The sequence below is a fragment of the Heptranchias perlo genome, chromosome 24 (genome assembly GCF_035084215.1).
Source record: "Heptranchias perlo isolate sHepPer1 chromosome 24, sHepPer1.hap1, whole genome shotgun sequence".
Classification (NCBI taxonomy): domain Eukaryota; kingdom Metazoa; phylum Chordata; class Chondrichthyes; order Hexanchiformes; family Hexanchidae; genus Heptranchias; species Heptranchias perlo.
The window spans coordinates 50,191,124-50,206,739 of NC_090348.1; the positions used below are offsets into that span (position 1 = coordinate 50,191,124).

The window sequence follows — 15,616 nt, forward strand, 5'->3', positions numbered from 1 at the left end:
TCCTTGGATATGGGGGGGATGGTGCCAGAGGACTGGAGAATTGCAGATCATAGAATCATGGAAAGTTACGGCACGGAAGGAGGCCATTCGGCCCATCGTGTCCTTGCCGGCCGAAAAAGAGCTATCCAGTTTAATCCCACTTTTCAGCACTTGGTCCGTAGCCCTGCAGGTTACGGCACTTCAAGTGCACATCCAAGTACTTTTTAAATTGAGGGTTTCTGCCTCTCCCACCCTTTCAGGCAGTGAGTTCCAGACCCCACCACACTCTGGGTGAAAAAATTTCTCCTCAACTCCCCTCTAATCCTTCTACCAATTACTTTAAATCTATGCCCCCTGGTCACTGACCCCTCTGCTAAGGGAAATAGGCCTCCCTATCCACTCTATCTAATCCTGTCATAATTTTATGTACCTCAATTAAATCTCCCCTTAGCCTCCTTTGTTCCAAAGAAAACATCCCCAGCCTATCCAATCTTTCCTCATAGCTAAAATGTTACACTCTTGTTCAAAAAAGGGTGTAAGGATAAACCCGGCAACTACAGGCCAGTCAGTTTAACCTCGGTGGTGGGGAAGCTTTTAGAAACGATCATCCGGGACAGAATTAATAGTCACTTGGACAAGCGTGGATTAATAAAGGAAAACCAGCACGGATTTGTTAAAGGCAAATTGTGTTTAACTAACTTGATTGAGTTTTTTGATAAGGTAACAGAGTGGTTTGATGTTTATATGAACTTCCAAAAGGCGTTTGATAAAGTGCCACATGATAGGCTTGTCAGCAAAATTGAAGCCCATGGAATAAAAGGGGCAGTGGCAGCATGGATACGAAATTGGCCAAGCGACAAGAAACAAAGAGTATTAGTGACCGGTTGTTTTTCGAACTGGAGGAAGGTACACTGTGGTATTCCACAGGGGTCAGTACTAATACCACTGCTTTTTTTGATCTTTATTAATGACTTGGACTCGGGTGTGCAGGGCACAATTTCAAAATTTGCAGATGAGACAAAACTTGGAAATGTAGTAAACAATGAGGAGGATAGTGATAGACTTCAAGAGGACATTGGCAGGCTGGTGGAATAGGCGGACACGTGGCAGATGAAATTTAACACAGAGAAGTGCGAGGTGATACATTTTTGCTGGAAGAACGAGAAGATGCAATATAAACAAAATGGTACAATTCTAAAGGGGATGCAAGAACAGAGAGACCTGGGGGTATATGTGGACAAATTTTTAAAGTTGGCAGGAAGGACAGGTTGAGAAAGCGGCTAAAAAAGCATATGGGATCCTGGGCTTTATAAATAGAGACATAGGGGTCAATTTTCGGATGGCCGAGCTGGTCCGTTCGTGGTGGGGGGGGGGCTCCTAAAATTGGGGATTCCCAGAGCGGGTCTGGAGCCCGGCTCCAACCCACCCACTTCCGGGTTCCCCAATGACGCGAATCGGTGCGCGCGCAGCCCCCGCATGTGGGACTCCCACCAGCAATGAAAGCTGGCGGGATCCCACTTAAGATCATTATCTGTGTATTTGAGGTTGTTTACAGACCTCATTAGTTGGAGATTTTAGGAGGATTCGGATTTTGGACTGCCCAGATCGTGTTTCCCATGCTGGGGGAAGCACTCCCTGTTTAAACAGACGTGTTGCAGCCAGCAGCCAGTGGCAGCTGCAAAGGTCCATTTAACAGGTCCGTTTAACAGGTAGCAGGGCACTCTGTCACCTCAGACAAAGTTTTGCCTGCCACGCCATTGTCTCCACACTCCAAATTATTAAATCATACCCTAAACTCTGCTGTCCAAACACATTTACCTACTTTGTGGACCCCCTCACACTCACACCGTCAGGATGAGGGGGGGTCCATTGCTGCATTCATCACTCTAATGGAGGACGAGCAACATCACCAGCCTCGTCAGGCATGCCGTCCACCTCTGCCACGTGGAGCTACACAACACAGTGCTGCACAACAGGCACCTGCACAAAGTAGTTGTGCAACTATACATACATCCACTGTAGGGTGACCCAATGGGTGGCATCAAGGGTGTTCATGGAGAACCTCATGAAAGGGCGTTATTGCACAACCCAGTCAAGAATGGCCAAGTGGTGACAATATAATATGTAATATGAGTTGATCAGAAATCAAATATAAGTAAAAACCATGACAAACCCTCAAACACCCTTGTGCATCCCCTTCATGCTCACTACACATTTTCCTTACGCTTCCTACTACACATACGTGATGCATGCCCTGTGGCTGCAGCACAGGTAGTGGCAGGTGGGGTGAGGCTGACCGTGAAAGAGATGCATGAGAAGGTGAGTATGAGACAGAACCATGAGATTGTATGAGGATTGGGTTGAGTGGTCGTGGTGGGATGAGTAAGTGCAGGTAAGATGAGGATGAGCTTTGAGTGGGTGTGAGGAGTGATGTGATAGAGTAGTATTGGCAGTGCAGAAGGAGATGTGAGGTGGGGGCAGTGATGTGGCAGATGGAGTGTAGGGGAATGAGTAAGTGTACTCACTTCGGCTGACCTACTTAGGTCATTGAAGCACCTCCTGCACCGTATGCAGGTGCGTGATATGTTGGTGGTGCTGGTGACCTCCTCTGCCACCTCGAGCCAGGAACTTCGTGGTGGCAAGGAAGGCCACTTCCTCCCGTCCACCGGGAAGAAGATCTCTGTCCGCCTCCCTCCTAATATCGGTCCCATAGAGTACAAAAGCAAGGAAGCTATTTTGAACGTTTATAAAACCCTGGTTTGGCCACAACTGGAGTGTTGTGTCCAATTCTGGGCACCGCACTTTATGAAGGATGTGAAGGCCTTAGAGAGGGTACAGAAGAGATTTACTAGAATGGTTCCTGGGATGAGGGACTTCAGTTACTTGGATAGACTGGAGAAGCTGGGGTTGTTCTCCTTAGAGCAGAGAAGGTTGAGAGGAGATTTGATAGAAGTGTTCAAAATCATGAAAGGTTTAGATAAAGTAAATAAAGAGAAACTGTTCCCATTGGCGGAAGGGCAGAGAACCAGAGGACACAGATTTAAGGCGACTGGCAAAAGAACCAAAGGCGACATGAGGAAAAACATTTTTACCCAGCGAGTAGTTATGATCTGGAATGTGCTGCCTGAAAGGGTGGTGGAGGCAGATTCAATCGTGGATTTCAAAAAGGCATTGAATAGTACTTGAAGAGAAAAAATTTGCAGGGCTACGGGGAGAGAGCGGGGGAATGGGACTAACTGGATTGCTCTTACAAAGAGCCAGCATGGGCTCTATGGGTGGAATGGCCTCCTTCTGTGCTGTAACCATTCTATGATTATACTCACAGAGAGACAGTGAAACTCCAGCCTGTGCTAGTGGTCACTCACGGACAGTGAAACTCCAGCCTGTGCTAGTGGTCACTCACGGACAGTGAAACTCCAGCCTGTTTTCTAACTGTAAATGCTGGTCGAGATGCTGTAGCAGGCTTCCGTACTCTGCCCTAATCGACCCTCCCTCCTACAGCATTGCAGGCAGTGTGGCCGAGAGCTACGATACTGAAAGTGGGTTTGAGGATGCGGAGATATCTGACGTGGCAAACTCGGTCGTTCGATTCATCAACCGATTTGTGGATAAAGTGTGCACAGAGAGCGGTGTCAGTAATGACCACTTGAAAGCACTTCACGCCAATTTACCAGGTAAGGTGAGCTCTCCCGTCTGGGTCATTCCACAGTCTCTATGTGCAGGGAGCACAACCGTGATCACTCCATAGCTACCAAAATGTAGACACTAAACTTCCCACTCAGTCCCCCAAACATAGCCATTCCCACTAGGAACCAACAGCAGAAATGGTTCAGTTAGCATCACTCACTCAGTCATGGGGACAAAACATCGTTGTCCATAATTGTAAAATTCAGGGACTGCATTAGGGTTAGACTGATGCAGTCGGTCAGACTTGTCTTTCATCCTATGGGTACGGTAGCATAGTGGTTATGTTACTGGACTAGTAATCCAGAGGCCTGGACTAATAATCTGGAGACATGAGTTCAAATCTCGCCATGGCAGCTGGGGTATTTAAATTCAATTAATTAAATTCAAGTAATTAAATAAAAATCTGGAATTAAAATACTAGTATCAGTAATGGTGGCCATGACACTACTGGATTGTGGTAAAAACCCATCTGGTTCACTAATGTCCTTTGAGGAAGGAAACCTGCCGTGCTTACCCGGTCTGGCCTATGTGTGACTCCGGACACGACAAAGGCAAACCAAGCCCAGTCGACCCTGCAAAGTCCTCCTCACTAACATCTGGGGACTTGTGCCAAGATTGGGAGAGCTGTCCCACAGACCAGTCAAGCAACAGCCTGACATAGCCATACTCACAGAATCATACCTTTCAGCCAACATCCCATTCTCTTCCATCACCATCCCTGGGTATGTCCTGTCCCACCGGCAGGGCAGACCCACCAGAGGTGGCGGTACAGTGATATACAGTCAGGAGGGAGTGGCCCTGGGAATCCTCAACATTGACTCTGGACCCCATGAAATCTCATAGCATCAGGTCAAACATGGGCAAGGAAACCTCCTGCTGATTACCACCTACCGCCCTCCCTCAACTGATGAATCAGTCCTCCTCCATGTTGAATACCACTTGGAGGAAGCACTGAGGGTAGCAAGGGCACAGAATGTACTCTGGGTGGGGAACTTCAATGTCCATCACCAAGCAGTGGCTCGGTAGCACCACGACTGACCGAGCTGGCCGAGTCCTGAAGGACATAGCTGCCAGACTGGGCCTGCAGCAGGTGGTGAGCGAACCAACACGAGGGAAAAACTTACTTGACCTCGTCCTCACCAATCTACCTGTCGCAGATGCATCTGTCCATGACAGTATTGGTAGGAGTGACCACCGCACAGTCCTCGTGGAGACGAAGTCCCGTCTTCGCACTGAGGATACCATCCAACGTGTTGTGTGGCACTACCATCATGCTAAATGGGATAAATGTAAGGAATCTTACAACACCAGGTTATAGTCCAACAGTTTTATTTGAAAATCACAAGCTTTCGGAGCTTTTCTCCTTCGTCAGGTGTGACGAAGGAGAAAAGCTCCGAAAGCTTGTGATTTTCAAATAAAACTGTTGGACTATAAACTGGTGTTGTAAGATTCCTTACATTTGTCCACCCCAGTGCATCACCGGCATCTCCACATCATGGCTAAATGGGATAGATTCAGAACAAATCTAGCAGCTCAAAACTGGGCATCCATGAGGCGCTGTGGGCCATCAGCAGCAGCAGAATTGTATTCCAGCACAATCTGTAACCTCATGGCCCGGCATATTCCTCACTCTACCATTACTAACAAACCAGGGGATCAACCCTGGTTCAATGAGGAGTGTAGAAGAGCATGCCAGGAGCAGCACCACACGTACCTAAAAATGAGGTTCCAACCTGGTGAAGCTACAACTCAGGACTACATGCATGCTAAACAGTGGAAGCAACATGCTATAGACATAGCTAAGTGATTCCACAACCAACGGATCAGATCAAAGCTCTGCAGTCCTGCCACATCCAGTTGTGAATGGTGGTGGACAATTAAACAACTAACGGGAGGAGGAGGCTCTGTAAACATCCCCATCCTCAATGATGGCGGAGTCCAGCACGTGAGTGCAAAAGATAAGGCTGAAGCTTTTGCAACCATCTTCAGCCAGAAGTGCCGAGTGGATGATCCATCTCGGCCGCCTCCCGATATCCCCACCATCACAGAAGCCAGTCTTCAGCCAATTCGATTCACTCCACGAGATATCAAGAAACGGCTGAGTACACTGGATACAGCAAAGGCTATGGGCCCCGACAACATCCCGGCTGTAGTGCTGAAGACTTGTGCTCCAGAACTAGCTGCGCCTCTAGCCATGCTGTTCCAGTAAAGCTACAACACTGGCATCTACCCGACAATGTGGAAAATTGCCCAGGTATGTCCTGTCCACAAAAAGCAGGACAAATCCATCCGGCCAATCACTCTACTCTCAATCATCAGCAAAGTGATGGAAGGTGTCGTCGACAGTGCTATCAAGCGGCACTTACTCACCAATGACCTGCTCACCGATGCTCAGTTTGGGTTCCGCCAGGACCACTCTGCTCCAGACCTCATTACAGCCTTGGTCCAAACATGGACAAAAGAGCTGAATTCCAGAGGTGAGGTGAGAGTGACTGCCCTTGACATCAAGGCAGCATTTGACAGAGTTTGGCACCAAGGAGCCCTAATAAAATTGAAGTCAATGGGAATCAGGGGGAAAACTCTCCAGTGGTTGGAGTCATACCTAGCACAAAGGAAGATGGTATTGGTTGTTGGAGGTCAATCATCTCAGCCCCAGGACATTGCTGCAGGAGTTCCTCAAGGCAGTGTCATAGGCCCAACCATCTTCAGCTGCTTCATCAATGACCTTCCCTCCATCATAAGGTCAGAAATGGGGATGTCCGCTGACGATTGCACAGTGTTCAGTTCCATTCGCAACCCCTCAAATAATGAAGCGGTCCGAGCCCGCATGCAGCAAGACCTGGACAACATCCAGGCTTGGGCTCATAAGTGGCAAGTAACATTCGCGCCAGGAAATGTCCATCTCCAACAAGAGAGAGTCTAACCACCTCCCCATGACATTCAACGGCATTACCATCGCCGGATCCCCCACCATCAACATCCTGGGGGTCACCATTGACCAGAAACTTAACTGGACCAGCCATATAAATACTGTGGCTACAAGAGCAGGTCAGAAGCTGGGTATTCTGCGGCGAGTGACTCACCTCCTGACTCCCCAAAGCCTTTCCACCATCTACAAGGCACAAGTCAGGAGTGTGATGGAATACTTTCCACTTGCCTGGATGAGTGCAGCTCCAACAACACTCAAGAAGCTCGACACCATCCAGGACAAAGCAGCCCGCTTGATTGGCACCCCATCCACCACCCTAAACATTCACTCCCTTCACCACCGGCACACAGTGGCTGCAGCGTGTACCATCCACAGGATGCACTGCAGCAACTCGCCAAGGCTTCTTCGACAGCACCTCCCAAACCCGTGACCTCTACTACCTAGAAGGACAAGAGCAGCATATTTGGTTAATCCCAGGGATCAGGGGGCGGATATATGAGGAGAGGTTGAGTAGATTGGGAGTCTACTCATTGGAGTTCAGAAGAATGAGAGGCGATTTTATTGAAACATATAAGATTGTGAAGGGGCTTGATCGGGTGGATGCGGTAAGGATGTTCCCAAGGATGGGTGAAACTAGAACGAGGGGGCATAATCTTAGAATAAGGGGCTGCTCTTTCAAAACTGAGATGAGGAGAAACTTCTTCACTCAGAGGGTAGTAGGTCTGTGGAATTTGCTGCCCCAGGAAGCTGTGGAAGCTACATCATTAAATAAATTTAAAACAGAAATAGTCAGTTTCCTGGAAGTAAAGGGAATTAGGGGTTACGGGGAGCGGGCAGGAAATTGGACATGAATTTAGATTTGAGGTTAGGATCAGATCAGCCATGATCTTATTGAATGGCGTAGCAGGCTCGAGGGGCCGATTGGCCTACTCCTGCTCCTGTTTCTTATGTTCTTATATACATGGGAACAACACCACCTGCAGGTTCCCCTCCAAGTCACACATCATCCCGACTTGGAAATATATCGCCGTTCCTTCATCGTCGCTGGGTCAAAATCCTGGAACTCCCTTCCTAACAGCACTGTGGGAGAACCTTCACCACACGGACTGCAGCGGTTCAAGAAGGCGGCTCATCACCACCTTCTCAAGGGCAATTAGGGATGGGCAATAAATGCCGGCCTCGCCAGCGACCCCCACATCCCATAAAAAAAAATTTAGACCTCACTCACATTGGTGGTTGAAGCTTTCCTGTCATTGGCTGCAGAGATCTCACTTGAAATGAATTCTGATTGTTTCCTTTCTGGTCCTAATGGTCTACAGCACTAACTGTCCCCTGTTCAGGAATAAACTGTGCCCTGTCCGGTATTAAACTGTCCGGCGCTGAAGGGGCCCCCTGTCCGGCGCTGAAGGGGCCCCCTGTCCGGCGCTGAAGGGGCCCCCTGTCCGGCGCTGAAGGGGCCCCCTGTCCGGCGCTGAAGGGGCCCCCTGTCCGGCGCTGAAGGGGCCCCCTGTCCGGCGCTGAAGGGGCCCCCTGTCCGGCGCTGAAGGGGCCCCCTGTCCGGCGCTGAAGGGGCCCCCTGTCCGGCGCTGAAGGGGCCCCCTGTCCGGCGCTGAAGGGGCCCCCTGTCCGGCGCTGAAGGGGCCCCCTGTCCGGCGCTGAAGGGGCCCCCTGTCCGGCGCTGAAGGGGCCCCCTGTCCGGCGCTGAAGGGGCCCCCTGTCCGGCGCTGAAGGGGCCCCCTGTCCGGCGCTGAAGGGGCCCCCTGTCCGGCGCTGAAGGGGCCCCCTGTCCGGCGCTGAAGGGGCCCCCTGTCCGGCGCTGAAGGGGCCCCCTGTCCGGCGCTGAAGGGGCCCCCTTTCCGGCGCTGAAGGGGCCCCCTGTCCAACACTAAATTGGAAAAATCTCTCAGCAAATCCACAGGATGTCTGGTGTGGGTAATTTAAAAAAATTAACAAGGTGCAGTATTGAATGTTTTTGTGAAGCTGATGCTGAGGGACATTATTGGGATAGAGCAGAGGGAGCTTTACTCTGTATCTAACCTGTGCTGTACCTGCCCTGGGTGTTTGATGGGGCAGTGTAGAGGGAGCTTTACTCTGTATCTAACCCGTGCTGTACCTGCCCTGGGAGTGTTTGATGGGACAGTGTAGAGGGAGCTTTACTCTGTATCTAACCTGTGCTGTACCTGCCTGGGTGTTTGATCGGGCAGTGTAGAGGGAGCTTTACTCTGTATCTAACCCGTGCTGTACCTGCCCTGGGAGTGTTTGATGGGACAGTGTAGAGGGAGCTTTACTCTGTATCTAACCCTGTACCTGCCCTGGGAGTGTTTGATGGGACAGTGTAGAGGGAGCTTTACTCTGTATCTAACCTGTGCTGTACCTGCCTGGGTGTTTGATGGGGCAGTTTAGATTATATGATAGAATTCTTCATTAAGTTTGAAACTGATGTTGTTCAATCCGAAACTAGAGTCTTAAATCTAAACAAAGGTAACTACGAAGGTATGAGGCGCAAGTTGGCTGTGGTTGATTTGGGGGACTACATTAAAAGGTATGATGGTAGACAGGCAATGGCTGGCATTTAAAGAATTAATACATAATTTGCAACAAATATATATTCCTTTAAGGCACAAAAACCCAACAGGAAAAGTGGTCCAACCGTGGCTAACAAGAGAAATTAAAGATAGTATTAAATCAAAGGAAGAGGCATATAAAGCTGCCAGAAAAAGCAGTAAGCCTGAGGATTGGGAGCATTTTAGAATTCAGCAAAGGAGGACCAAGAAATTGATAAAGAAAGGGAAAATAGAATATGAGAGTAAACTAGCGAGAAACATAAAAATGGACTGTAAAAGCTTCTATAGGTATGTAAAAAGGAAAAGACTGGTGAAGGCAAATGTGGGTCCCTTACAGACAGAGACTGGAGAATTTATAATGGGGAATAAGGAAATGGCAGAGAAATTAAACAAATACTTTGTGTCTTTCTTCACGGAAGAAGACACAAAAAACCTTCCAGAAATACTAGAGAACCAAGGGCCTGGTGAGAGAGAAATTAAAGTGTCTGAAAGTCGATAAATCCCAAGGACCTGATGATCAACAACCCAGGGTTTTGAAAGAGGTGGTTATAGAGGTAGTGGATGCATTGGTTGTCATCTTCAAATTCTATAGATTCTGGAACGGTTCCTGCAGATTGCAGGATAGCAATGTAACCCCACTATTTAAGAAAGGAGGGAGAGAGAAAACCGGGAACTACAGACCTGTTAGCCTGACATCAGTGGTAGGGAAAATGCTAGAATCTATTATAAAGGATGTGATAACAGGACACTTAGAAAATAATAATAGGATTTGATAGAGTCAACATGGATTTATGAAAGGGAAATCATGTTTGACAAAGCTATTGGAGTTCTTTGAGGATGTAACTAGTAGAATAGATAAGGGGGAACCAGTGGATTTGGTGTATTTGGATTTTCAGAAGGCTTTTGATAAGGTCCCACACAGGAAGTTGGTGAATAAAGTTAGTGTGCATGGAATTGGGGGTAATATACTGGCATGGATTGAGAATTGGTTAACAGACAGAAAACAGAGAGTAGGAATAAACGGGTCTTTTTCAGGTTGGCAGACTGTGACTAGTGAGGTACTGCAGGGATCGGTGCTTAGCCCCAGCTATTTACAATCTATACCAATGATTTGGATGAAGGGGACCAAATGTAATATTTCCAAGTTTGTTGATGACACAAAACTAGGTGGGAATGTGAGTTGTGAGGAGGATGCAAAGAGGCTTCAAGGGGATATAGACAGGCTAAGTGAGTGGGCAAGAACATGGCAGATGGAATATAATGTGGAAAAATGTGAAGTTATCCACTTTGGTAGGAAAAACAGAAATGCAGAGTATTTTTTAAATGGTGAGAGATTGGGAAATATTGATGTTCAGAGGGTCCTGGGTGTCCTCATACACGAGTCACTGAAAGCTCACATGCAGGTGCAGCAAGCAATTAGGAAGGCAAATGGTATGTTGGCCTTTATTACAAGAGGATTTGAGTACAGGAGTAAAGAGTCTTACTGCAATTATATAGGGCCTTGGTGAGACCGGACCTGGAGTATTGAGTACAGTTTTGGTCTCCTTACCTAAGAAAGGATATATTTGCCATAGAGGGAGTGCAATGAAGGTTCACCAGACTGATTCCTGGGATGGCGGGATTGTCGTATGAGGAGAGATTGAGTAGACTAGGCCTGTATTCTCTCAAGTTTAGAAGAATGAGAGGTGATCTCATTGAAACATACAAAATTCTTACAGGGCTCAACAGGGTAGATGCAGGGAGGATGTTTCCCCTGGCTGGGGAGTCCAGAACCAGGGGTCACAGTCTCAGAATAAGCGTAGGCCTTTTAGGACTGAGATGACGAGAAATTTCTTCACTCAGAGGGTGGTGAATCTTTGGAATTCTCTACTCCAGATTGCTGAGGAGGCTCAGTCATTGAGTACATTCAAAACAGATATCGATAGATTTCTAGATATTAAAGGCATCGAGAGATATGGGGATAGTGCAGGAAAATGGTGTTGAGGTAGAAGATCAGCCGTGATCTTGTTGAATGGCAGAGCAGGCTCGAGAGGCCGGATGGCCTACTCCTGCTTCTATTTCTTATGTTCTTATGTGTAGAGGGAGCTTTACTCTGTCTAACACCTGCTGTATCTGCCCTGGGAGTGTTTGATAGGACAGTGTAGAGGGAGCTTTACTCTGTATCTAACCCGTGCTGTACCTGTCCTGGGAGTGAGGGTGATTTACTCAACCATCTATCTAACCTATTCTTAAATGTTGACATGGTCTCTGCTCAATATCTCTGGTCATGCATTCCACAGCCTCACAACCCTTTGTTTAAAAAAACAAAAAGGTTCTCCTGCTCTCTGTCCTAAATCTTGTTATCTGTGTAGCCTTGTTCTAGACCCCTGAACCAGTGGAATCAGTCTGTTTCTATCTACCCTGTCCCACTATCTGCTGTGCTGGGTGATCTTTCTTTGCTTTGGGCTTTATGTTACAATGTGTTTTGATGTTTCTCGTTTTTCAGACATTGTCCAGATGCACATTGAAACATTGGATGCTGTCCATCGAGAAAGCAAGCGCCTGCCCCCCATTCAGAAGGTGAGAGAATTGTCAGTTCATGGTGAACTACCTGTCCCTCCACACAACTGTACCAGACATTGGCAAAATTCATACCCAGTAATTCCAACTGTGGAATGTTACAGATCAGAATTTAGGAGGAATTCATAATATTTCTAGAGATAATGTGCCTGAGATACTGTAGAATTGAGTATCGAGGGTGAAAATGAGAGGTTTAAAGGCAGCTCCTTTTTATGTCACAAATACAATTTATTTTTGTCATTAATGATTCCTGTCTTTAGCCTAAACTTCTGCGCCCCACTCTACTGATTGGCGAGGAGCTGGTAATGGAAGGGCTGAGAGTCTTCTTGATGCCTGATGGACGGGAGGAGGCAGTAGGAGGTTCCCTGGGAGGCCCTCACATACTCCCAGCAGAGGGGGCTGTGTTCATCACTAGCTACCGCATCATCTTCAAAGGAGCACCCATTGAAACACTAGGTAAGAAATCAGAGACAAGCCTGACACTGCTGATCAAGTATGAGGGATACAGACTGGAATCTAATTGAGGGACTCGGGTGGTTTAAATATAGAATAACAGATACCTGGGAGTGAGTCACAGACTGGAAATTAATTGAGGGGTTCGGGGGCTTTATATATAGAATAACAGATACCCGGGAGTGAGTTATAGGCTGGAATCTAATCGAGGGGTTCGGGGGCTTTATATATAGAATAACAGATACCCGGGAGTGAGTTATAGGCTGGAATCTAATCGAGGGGTTCGGGGGGTTTATATATAGAATAACAGATACCCGGGAGTGAGTTACAGGCTGGAATCTAATCGAGGGGTTCAGGTGGTTTATATAGAGAATAACAGATACTCGGGAGCACTGTTCCCTCTAAGCTGCATGCGTGTCCAATTCTGCGGCTCCGGCCCCAGCCGCTGCATTGTTTACCGCATTGCTGGGAAATGCAGTCAGCGAGCAGCTGATTGGCTGTGCCGATACCAGCCCAGGAAGTAAAATTTAAACTAATTGGCAAAACCGATACGTTTGTCAGTGGCCAATCACAGACCAGGCACCTCCACCCAATCACAGATGAGGGGCTCATGACCAAACTGCTCCCTGCTTTACATGGAGGCAGACAAAACTAATGAGACCTGCAAGATGTACAATTGTAATGCAATAATTTTTTAAACCCTGCTGAGGATTCAATGGAGGTTGGGGTTGGGGGGAGCTTTAATTAAACTGTTCCCTATCCCCAAATTCACACTGACTGATTTTACAGCTGTTTTGTATTTCTGACTCAATTAAAAAATTCTGATTGCACACTATTTATTTATTTATGTTTGAATCAGAGTCATTAAGCTGATTCAACAAAAAGCTGATTTGAATCGTTCCCAACAGATCATTTTTAATAAAATATAATGAGACTGGTCTGCTCAATCCTAGTGCAACTTAAGAAACCCATTTTATAAATTATATAAATTTATCAGCCAATATAACATTAAATTGTAACAATTATCCATTATTATGTACATTTGTTCTGTTTGTTATATACCCTGAATAATGTTTTCAAAAAAGATGTTTTATTCAAAGTTGTGATTTTTTTTTAAGGTGGCACACACAGCCTTATATCAGTGCACAAACCCAAATTTATTCCGCACATGGCCAAATAAAATTAGAGGGAACATTGCCTGGGACTGAGTTACAGACTGGAATCTAATCGAGGGGTTTGCATGGTTTATTTATAACAGATACCCGGGAGTGTGTTACAGGTTGGAATCTAATTGAGGCATTCAGGTGCTTCATATACAGAACAATAGATAACCAGGAGTGAGTTACAGGCTGGAATTTAATAGAGGGGCTTGGTTGTTTATATATAGAATAACGAATACTGGAAATCATAGAATCGTAGAAAATTTATGGCACAGAAGGGGGCCATATCTAGGCCCCTCATAATTTTGTACACCTCAATTAAATCTCCCCTCAGCCTCCTCTGTTCCAAAGAAAACAACCCCAGTCTATCCAATCTTTCCTCATAGCTAAAATTCTCCAGTCCTGGCAACATCCTCGTAAATCTCCTCTGTACCCTCTCTAGTGCAATCACATCCTTCCTGTAATGTGGTGACTCTACCTGTGGCCTAACCAGTGTTTTATACAGTTCCAGCATAACCTCCCTGCTCTTATATTCTATGCCTTGACTAATAAAGGAAAGTATCCCGTTTGCCTTCTTAACCATCTTATCTACCTGTCCTGCTACCTTCAGGGATCTGTGGACATGCACTCCAAGGTCCCTCTCTTCCTCTACACCTCTCAGTATCCTCCCATTTATTGTGTATTCCCTTGCCTTGTTTGCCCTCCCCAAATGCATTACCTCACACTTCTCTGGATTGAATTCCATTTGCTATTTTTCTGCCCACCCGACCAGTCCATTAATATCTTCCTGCAGTCTACAGCTTTCCTCCTCACTATCAACCACATGGTCAATTTCTGTATCATCTGCTAACGTCTTAATCATGCCCCCTACATTTAAGTCCAAATCATTAATACATACCACAAAAAGCAAGGGACCTAGCACTGAGCCTTGCGGAACCCCACTGGAAACAGCCTTCCAGTCACAAAAACACCCGTCGACCATTACCCTTAGCTTCCTGCCACTGAGCCCATTTTGGATCCAACTACCCACTTTCCAAATGAGTTGCAGGCTGGAATCTAATCAAGGGTTGGCAGCTTTATATATTAAATAACAGATACCCGGGAATGAATTACAGGCTGGAATCTAATCAAGGGACTCGGGTTGTTTATAGAATAATGGATACCCAGGAGTGAGTTAAAGGCTGGAATTTAATCAAGGTATTTGAATGAATGGTTTATATATAGAATAACAGATACCCATGAGTGAGTTACAGGCTGGAATCTAATCGAGGAGTTCGGGTGCATTATGTATAGGATAACAGATACCCGGGAGTGAGTAACAGACTGGAATTCAATTGAGAGGCTCGGGGGGGTTTATATATAGAATAACAGATACCCGGGAGTGAGTTACAGGCTGGAATCTAATCAAGGGATTCACGTGGTTTATATACAGACTTATAGATATCTGGGAGTGAGTTACAGACCTGAATCTAATCAAGGGGATCGAGTGGTTTATATATAGAATAACTGATATCCAGTAGTGAGCTCCAGACTGGAATCTAACCGAGGGGTTCAGGTACTTTATGTATAGAATTACGGATACCCAGGAGTGAGTTACAGTCTGGATTCTAATCAAGGGATTCGGATGCTTTATATATAGAATAGCTGAACACTGGAGTATGTTAGAGACTGGAATGTAATCGATGGATTTGGGTGTTTATATATGGAATATCAGATACCCAGGAATGAGTTACCAACTGGAATCGAATTGATTGGATTGAGTGCTTTAAGTGTAGAATAATAGATACCCGGGAGTGAGTTACAGACTGGAATCTAATCGAGGGTTTTGGGAGGATTTATATATAGAATAATAGATACCCGGGAGTGAGCTACAGACTGGAATCTAATCGAGGAGTTCAGGGGGTTTATGTATACAATAACAGATAGCTGCGCGTGAGTTACAGACTGTGATCTAATCGAGGGGCCCGGTTGGTTTATATTTAGAATAACGGATACCCAGGAGTGAGTTACAGGCTGGAATCTAATTGAGGGGCTCGGGTGGTTTATATATAGGAAAGCAGATATCTGGGAATGAGTTACAGGCTGGAATCTAATTGAGGGGTTCGGGTGGTTTATATATAGGAAAGCAGATATCTGGGAATGAGTTTCAGGCTGGAATCTAATCGAGGGGTTTGGGGGGTTTATTAATGAGGGCTGAATTGATGCTATCTACTACCCACTGACAGCACATAAGGAAATGGAGAGCTGTGGGCCCTGATTTCTCACTCTGCAGTTCCTGTGCGGAC

General features: G+C 46.5%; 1 protein-coding gene across 1 annotated transcript in view; it reads left to right on the plus strand.

The window, feature by feature from the left end:
- Nucleotides 1-15,616, plus strand: part of sbf1 (SET binding factor 1) — a 359,704-nt gene that overhangs the window by 220,576 nt on the left and 123,512 nt on the right. Inside the window, exons 20-22 of the mRNA XM_068005308.1 lie at nucleotides 3,481-3,653; nucleotides 11,645-11,718; nucleotides 11,979-12,174. Of these exons, the coding sequence (XP_067861409.1) occupies nucleotides 3,481-3,653; nucleotides 11,645-11,718; nucleotides 11,979-12,174 (443 nt within the window). The remainder of the gene's footprint in view (nucleotides 1-3,480; nucleotides 3,654-11,644; nucleotides 11,719-11,978; nucleotides 12,175-15,616) is intronic.